This window comes from Montipora capricornis, chromosome 6, assembly GCF_036669925.1.
Source record: "Montipora capricornis isolate CH-2021 chromosome 6, ASM3666992v2, whole genome shotgun sequence".
Classification (NCBI taxonomy): domain Eukaryota; kingdom Metazoa; phylum Cnidaria; class Anthozoa; order Scleractinia; family Acroporidae; genus Montipora; species Montipora capricornis.
This window is the reverse complement of record NC_090888.1, coordinates 13,503,102-13,511,905: the sequence shown is the minus strand read 5'-3', so window position 1 is coordinate 13,511,905 and position 8,804 is coordinate 13,503,102. Positions and strand designations below refer to the sequence as shown.

At 38.3% G+C, this 8,804-nt stretch overlaps 1 protein-coding gene across 1 annotated transcript in view; it reads left to right on the top strand.

The window, feature by feature from the left end:
• The window catches only part of LOC138053251 (mucin-like protein), a 12,440-nt gene extending 5,914 nt beyond the window's left edge, over positions 1–6,526 (top strand). The window contains exons 3-8 of the mRNA XM_068899908.1: positions 332–376; positions 1,938–2,075; positions 2,897–3,022; positions 4,260–4,385; positions 5,731–5,865; positions 6,369–6,526. Coding sequence (XP_068756009.1) covers positions 332–376; positions 1,938–2,075; positions 2,897–3,022; positions 4,260–4,385; positions 5,731–5,865; positions 6,369–6,526 — 728 coding nt within the window. The remainder of the gene's footprint in view (positions 1–331; positions 377–1,937; positions 2,076–2,896; positions 3,023–4,259; positions 4,386–5,730; positions 5,866–6,368) is intronic.
• The last annotated feature ends 2,278 nt before the right edge of the window (positions 6,527–8,804 follow it).

The following is an 8,804-nucleotide window of genomic DNA, read 5'->3' as shown; positions in this document are numbered from 1 at the left end:
ATTTCAAAAGCAGGAACAATACAGTCGCAATTAGATGTTGAACCGACCGTGACCCTGCACAATCTTTTGTTTTTGGTTCGCAAGTTAATTTCGAATAAATTAGTCGAAGCTTTTGATTGGTTATCCTGCCGAAAAAAGCGTGTGTTTGTCGGGTTTTGCGCAGGGTCAAGGCCAAAAGAGCGAACAAAAACATGAAACAAAGAAACTTGTCGAGTTTCATAACCAGCCTACATCTATTAACTATGATCAAACTGACCAATTACTGAAACTGATTGCTTGCGGCCACTTTTGTGTCTGACATGTCAAGGATTTCGTCTTTTTTATCTGCTAGATTGTCCCCCTGGGAAATTCAATGAAGGGGACGGGTACTGCAGAGGTAAGCCGTTACTATTGTCTACGAACATTCATCAAGGTTTCATATTACACATGAATTCAAACCATTAACTATGTTTTTTCTTTTGTTTATTTGTTTGTTTGTTTGCTAGTGGTTTGGTTCCTTTAATAATTTTTCACTTTTTCATTTTTGCCGGAGATGATCCTCGCTCTTATCGGAAAAATTTAAGCAATAGGCCTTATTCACAATAACCGCCATGTTGGTTTTCAAATTGTCATGCAAATTAGCCATGTGTTATGCTGGGGGGCAAACATTGGAAAAAAAGCAAATTGCTGAAAATCGGCTCGTCGAAATATTGAAATAAAATTGCAAAAAGTCCATTTAAGTATTTAGAGCTAAGTACCTTTTATAATAGTTTTATATCTTTTGATTGCCTTTGACATTTTGACTTTCTACGTCGTTATCTGCTCATTTTTCACTAAAAAAAGCGTCGAAGTAACTTGTGTAATGATTGTATTTTACTGCTTAGGTGATAAACATTCAATGCAATGAACGTAAAACAAATCATCTGTGTAGCTAAGATGTTCGTTATAACCTCTGAAACTTGTGTTGTTTGCCCCCTCAGAAGTGTGTCGCTAATTTGCATGATAATAGCAAATCCAACATGGCGGCTATCGTGAATAAGGTCTATTGTATCATTGAGACACCTGACAACTTCAGATGGCTCTAACGGGACTAGAACGCATGACTTCTGCGACGCCGGTGCACTGCTCACCCATGGCCAGGCTGGGAGCAGGTCAATTTGTTGGGTTCACTTGTTCCCGTGAAAGGATTTGCTTAATAAAAAAAAAAGTATATCAAGTCCGGGTTATAGACTGACAAATTGAGAAGTGATCTCGGACTTATCTTATTTCAAGTTAAAGAATCGTTCTTTGTTGTGTGACCCCGCTGTCGACAAAACTTGAAATTGTGTCACTTCAGGTAACATTTTCCGTTTTTTGGGCTGGGATCTGCAGCTTGTGGAGATGGCTGATTATACTTTGCACTTCTGCTATCTAGTAATAATTTATTTTAGAGATTTGGATTGGAAAATGGGGACCTTCGGTTTTATAAGTCAAAATTCGTTAACAGCAATGCTCTTAAAAAGCATGCTTCTCTCTGCTCTCACAGCAGTAAGGTATTCCTAAGTTCAGTTTGAGCGGGGGAGTCTTAAAATGAGCTATCAGAACTTTAATTTCTTTATTTCGGAAAAGTCACAAGTTAAAGAACGGCGCTCATGGTAACTTTTATCTAAGAAGCAGTTGTCACTAAGCAGTCTTTCTTTCGCTGAGTTCGACAAGCGTAAGGCACTCGTTAATTGTGCCAGCAAGGATAAAGTTGCTCTATACTCGAGTGGCCATTTTTCGTGTGCTATTTTTGAGAGTGATCTCGTTCGGACAAGCTAGATAGACTCTTCTCCTAGTTCAGTAAACATGTAACTCACCCGCTCTAACTACAACGGTACCCCGCACTTTGCTAACTTCATGCACCATGGAATGGGTTCCCTTGTGTACCTCTTCGAAGAAAGATCATTCTCTGTTTTTTTTTTCTTTTCTTTTTCTAGCTATGTCTAAATGCATGGAAGCAAAGCCAGATTGTGATTACCCGAGAGCAAAATGCACAATAAAGAACGCCGCTGGAAAAGAGCGGTATTCTTGTCACTGCAAAGCCGGTTATACTGGTAAACCCACCAAGTGCATAGGTAAGGAACCTGTTGACTTTCATGACATATGTGTATTATTGCATAGCGTGTGCGAATGAAACATATTTGATTGTTTTCGGTTGTTTTCCTTTTCAGTACTCTTAAGGGCCTCTTCATATGAGCCCGGTTGACCGGGCTGGCCCGGTTTCCGAGATCTCGCCTTACATCTAAATCCTTTGGAAAAACTTTGATGTGCTCATATGAGAGGTCGGGCTGGCTCGGTTACCGAGATCTCGGTTTTTCCAACCGGAATCTCGATAAGCGGGCTGGAAATTTTGCCATATGAACACTTCATCTCTGTTACCGGGAGGAAAATAATACAATGCATTGGAATAGTCTTATTTGATAGTTAACGTACAGTCAAAAGAAATTTGAGGTTGCGTAAACAAAGAAATCGAGAAATTCTCCCCAGCCTTGTTCGTTAGATTTCACGCCTGAATGGTCGCGTTACCACGTTTTCAAATTTTTCATCTCGGAAAGCGGGCTGAAAGTCACCATATGAACAGACACCAATTTCATCTCGGTAACCGAGCCAGCCCGGTCATCCGGGCTCATATGAAGAGGCCCTAAATTTATTTCAGTTTGAGTGAAATATCGTCATTTTTTTTACTGTTAATCGTTTTCAGTGTTTCCGCCGTCCATATTTTCCGGTGTAAATCGGTCAAACCAAGACACAACGGTTGTATTTTGGTCTCATATTTTATGCGTTCGCATGAACTTATTTGGTGGGATCACATTGAAGGGGAATAATAACCACCGTAATCACTGTTTTGACAAGATAAGCTCTTAAAGTAAGAAATTTTTCAATTCATGTGTTGTAGATGCTGATGAATGTTCGACCGATGGTAAAAATGAATGTCCCAAAGATGCCGAGTGTATGAACAATCCCGGATCGTATGAATGCCGTTGCAAGAATGGTTTCAGTGGAGACGGATTTACATGTTCAGGTATTGGCTACCATGGAGTAGTAGTAGTAGTAGTAATAATAATAATAATAATAATGATAATAATAATAATAATAATAATAATCATAATAATAATAATAATCATAATCATAATCATAATCATAATCATAATAATAATAATAGTAATAATAATAAGAGGAAGAAGAAGAAGAATTGTTTTTTTTTATATAGCGCCATTATTTCTACAAATTAACCAATAGCGCTTAATTAACTAAGTTACTAAAATATCTAAAGATTATATCACAAGTGTAATATTTATAGGCCAAAATGTGAGGTGAGAAAAGTCTAAAAGTAACTACTAAATAAAAAGGTCTTAACTCTACTCCTAAAAGAACTTAGGCATGTTGTAGTTCTTATTTGGTCTGGTAAATTGTTCCAGAATAAGGGAGCAATGACTGAAAAAGGGCGCTTTCCATAGGACTCGAGATTATATGCTTAGGGACTACTAGCAATTCCTTGTTGGCGGAGCGGAGCGTTCTCGTAGCTATAGGTGTATAGTCGATCATAAGTTTTATATTTTGCTATTCAGTCCTCTTTCCTCAGAGAGCTTTCTCTTCAGGTGGTCTCAAGGACTCCCCTCTCTCACTGTCTTTACAAGCAAAAACATTTACTTAATTTTATGAATTGAGTTGATTTCTTGTTTACGCTTGAAATATTAAAATCGTCATCACTCTTCCATATACAGTTTTGCAATCGTTGATGATCTTCAGTTGCAATTAATAAAATTCATATAGCTTCCATAATTCAATCATCATCATCATCATCATCGTCGCTGTCGTCACCACAGTCATCGTCAACTATATTATAACCACCTATCACTCGCCACGTTTTAAACTACTTTACGATTTCATTGTAGGCAAATGAATTTTCCCAAGATAAACAAACTCTGTTTCAGAATTTTATCAGTTATATCAATTTCACTCAAAAAAGGCACGCAACAAAAAAATCAGAATTGCAGAAATGCAAGACCCGTTGTACCTATTAAAACGCGACTGTTTAATTAACAATTTTCCCCCTTTTTAATATCATAGAAAATAGAGAATTAATATTAAGCAGACTGCCAGTGTTTCTGGGCTTATGGCTCAGTCACAGCTAGTCAAAGGTTCTTCGATAATTTTTTTAATCAGGATCCAGAATTAAAATACATGTAGTAGGTAGATCATTAAAGATAAATCTGCAAGATACCTTAGTTTTACAAATCTTTCTGGTTTTTATTAAGACATAGATGAATGCGCAAATAAACAAATTTGCCCTCAAAACGCCATCTGCAATAACTTTGAAGGATCATTCGAGTGCCTGTGTAAGAATGGGTTTGACGGAAAAGATCCATTCAAGAATTGCTCAGGTATGTGCACAAAAGCAAGAATATTAAATATACTAACAAGTATGGTTGCTTCAGTTCGCTTAGAAGATTTTTCAGAAGAAAGATCATCGCCTTTTTTCTCTTATTCAAAGGTCCGAATCCTTTCGGGCTCTTGTTAGGGTCACGAATCCTTAAAGCTTAACATAATTATCTAATGTACACGTCAGTCTTTTTTTTCAAATGTGATGAAAAATTCAAGAGATACATTTTTCTTATCACCAAGATTTCTCGAGTCTTCTGGCCAACAACCTTTCATGTCCAATTGAGGATTTAACACAAACAGACTTCCCTCGACCAAATAGTTGTCAACACATCCTGACCCACTTACACTCTTGAGTGTAGGCTCTGGGCAGTTATGTCCACAAATGCACGCCTAAGTTTGATATCTTCACCACGAAGTATCCCATTAAGTCTTAGCACTTGCAAGCTATTTCTAGGAATAGGGTACATTTTAAAGGTTAGCGTTATATTTGTTGAGGATAAATGTAGTTATTTATCTTTACTTGAGAACCAGTGCGTTTAGGGAACTCTTTTGACGATGATTATCTGTATTCTTATACGCGAGTGATGTGGAAGCTGGGCAAGTGGGCAAGGGGACAATATCTTTGTGACTAAAATTACCTTCATGTCGACATCCGTTTTCAGCACTATCAGGATATTGCAGAAGCCTAAATTAAATCCCAACCTCAGTGACAACTATATTTACCTTCTTATTTTTAATGAATGAAATGATATATGAAATGGATCATACATTGAACCACGGATATGAAATCAAGTGAAACTATATGATCCTTGCAGTTGTGAACGCAATTTTAGCAATTGCGTGGACAAGCCTGAACAATTCAGGACTTCAACGGGGTTTGAACCCGTGACCTTGCGATGCCGTGGCGACGCACTAATCAACTGAACTATGAGGCCACTGATGTTGGGAGCTGGTCATTTGTGGGTTGATATGTTCCCGTGATGAATGAATCAATGAGTGAAATTATATATGGAATGAATCTTACATTGAACTGCGGATATGAACCCACAATTGTCCAGCTCCCAATATCACTGACTTGATAGCTGAGTTGGTTAGAGCGTTGCACCTGCATCGCAAGGTCACGGGTTCAAACCCCGCTGAAGTCTTGAACTTTTCAGGCTTCTCTACGCAAGTCCTGAAATTGCGTTCACAATTGCAACTGCGAGGATCACAGCTTCACTTCATTTCCTCTCGTTACCATGGATCGCAAGCTCCACATGCAACAAGTCTAGTCTCTTGCAAAGCATATTGGATATCATGTTGTTAATTGCTTTTTCTTTTTTTGTTTTGTTTTTTGTTTCTAAGATGTGGATGAATGTCAGCTTGGGGCATGTGGATACGCTAGACACACATGTACAAATACACTTGGATCCTTTGATTGTAAATGCAGTCCAGGTTTCAATAAGGTTGATGATGCATCTTGGGATGATAAGTGCGAAGGTAACGAGTTTATAATTAAGGACAGTGTAAATCGTTTACCGTCTTACTACATTGTCTTAACCTGCGATGAGTGTTGAGGCTATTCCTCAACTGTAGTTTCCCTATTTATTATTCCATGCCAGTCCTAACAATCTGATTTTTCTTTTGCGAACCTGTTTCGTGATTTTGCTTGACAAACTTCCAACTGCGAATTGATTTGCGCTGAGCTTGCCTTTTGGTCGAGGGTCGAGGGTCGAGGGTAACTAGTCGAGGGTAAATGGTCGAGGGTCGAAGGTCGAAAATTTTTTCAAATTTATTTTCAAATTATTTCTTAAATTCGTCAACTCAAAAGTTCACAGGCTCGTGTTTACTCGAGTTTCCGGTGCCTGTTTTTGCCGCATTTGGGTCATATTTTTGTTTGCCAAAAACTTTTACATTCCCACGGACTCTCCGGCGTGCGGAGCATCAGAATCTGGCCCTTCACACTCACCTTTTTACTATTATTATTGTTATATTACTTTTAGATATTAATGAGTGCGAGACGCTAGAAAAACCCTGCGGGTCTTACAACTTCTACGAATGTGTAAATATGGATGGCGATTATACATGCTATTGTGAAAACGGATATCATTTTAGCAAGGAAAAACAAACCTGTGAAGGTAATCTAAGGTCGTTTCATTGACTGTCGACGCGATCAACTGAGAATTGGTCCCTTCATAAACCAGGGGCGCCCAACGAGAATATAGTTCAAAACCACTTAAACATAGCATTGTTAAACGTATTTTAGTATTTAAACGGTAGATATAGGCATATTTTTATCCCCTAAAAATTTTTCATCTGTTCGGATTTCCTAGCTGAAAGTCTAGTGATCCGAAAATTATAGGGATCAAAACTCACCTTTTCGAAAATTTCAGCCAGAAATAAGGCTCCCGAAAATTCTAGGTGACCTTTTTAGGGTAAAAATCTGTTAAAAATGGGCAACTATACCATTTTTCAGATGTTCGAAAATCCTAGGAGAGGCAGGCAAGCAAAAAAATTTACAACAAATGTTCCGAAAATTCTAGATCTCAAATCGTCTTCCGAACAGATATTTTCCGAAAATTGACGTTGGGTGCCCCTGATAAACGATAGCACCTTGTTATCTATAACTGAAGAGTCAAGAGCATCGGATGCATTTGCCTCAGAGCTGTTAGCTGCCGAGTATTTTTCAGCAGAAATCTAGATCAATATTCTGACTTGGTTGGACTCTCGAAAGTTAACTTGGAAGTTAAATATCATATGGTGTCGATTCGGTTCGGTCTTACAGGCCTGTTTTGGACGACATTTTTCTCTCTGATCAAATTGTTCCTCCTGTCGTCTTATGCTTACTTTAAGTCGACTTTTCAAAATCTTCCAGTAACTAATTACGCGAAACGTACGCGAAGACGTTGCTAGCACCTAGAAATTCAGAAATGTTAAATTTTGAGGGAAATTCGCCATTTTGAAAAAAAAAATTTTTTCTTCTAATTTATACAACATTTAACAGTGTTCTGAACAAGAAATAGAAAGATGCCCGCAAGTGCAATATCGACGGTTCAGAAAAGCTCCGAGTAATCTTGCCTCCCCCAATCACTACATCAATGGTGCTTGAATTTGTGAGTAATTTCAGACTGACTTATTTTAGATATCGATGAATGCGTCGCTGGAGATTTCCCCTGTGCTGAACAAGCGAATTGCGTTAATAACGAAGGGGACTTTGAGTGTGTCTGCCCCGAAGGATACGAGGGAAATGGAAAAGACTATTGCAGCGGTAAATATTAATACGCTAGAACTTTTACTGTAAGTTCTACTTTTTGCCCCATCCTAAACGTTAACATCTGGGCTGTAGTAGATACCAGCAAGACGTAGTCAAAAACAGTTTATCAAAGTAATTGAGTAGGGGCATGGAGCCTTCGTACTTAAAATTAAACTTACTGCTCTCATAAAGACAGCAGTCGGAAGGCACCTCTCTGCATTTGAAATTCTAGCCCTTGCTGCCGTTGAAGTTTCTTTTTCGCAGGATGCCTATGGCATACCATATTAAGTTTTCGGTAGAATTCCGTTTTTTTTTTCATCGTTGCTGCAAATTGCAATGGTTTTATCAGTGTGCGATTTCATTGGCTTCGAAAAGCGTTGCACTATCTCAAAGATATTACCTTTCAGTACGTAGGGTACTCTCTTATCGATCATCGCTATGTCAGTGTTATGTTTATTGTTTGTAATGTCCATACTGACACTAACACTATCCACACTGACTAGCCACCTCCACTTCGGTGAATAGCTGACAAATTGATGAAACCATTCAAGAGGTTTTAGTTTTAGAAATTTTTTGAGGAACTACCACACCCCAGTCATATTAAAAAAGGTTGAAATAGTCACGAAGCGATTAAAATGACGCGAATTTATATTTTGAGATGACAACTGCAATGAACTTTGTGAGATTTCGAAGACATTCCTGAACAGGAGATTGCCTGTTGCTCTCGTGAGACTTGATTGTTCTTCAATTCAGAATTTACAACGCCAAAGATTGAACATTCCCATTTCCTCCAATCAAAATTACATTTCGTGAAAATTCCTCGTGTCCTCACGCCAGCTTTTTTAATTCACAAGCTTCCGTCGTTGCCACTATAACACAAGCCATAGTTTGGTTTGATAGTGTAAGCAGACTTCCGGATTATCGTTACCCATTCAAAGTTTAATATTATTTCCAAAGGTCGCAATAGCAGCAAGTATGATAAATACTACAAGAAACAGACAACTTTTTTTAAAACTTTGGTTTTATCAACGGAGTTGATAATGTAAATTAGCCACCGTAGAGAGATTCTAAACGCTGACGTTTCGAGCGTTAGCCCTTCGTCAGAGCGAATCAAAAACCAAATTTTTGTATACTACTTCCCCACCGACGCAGCACCACAGTTTCTTTAGAAACTACCCCCTTCAAC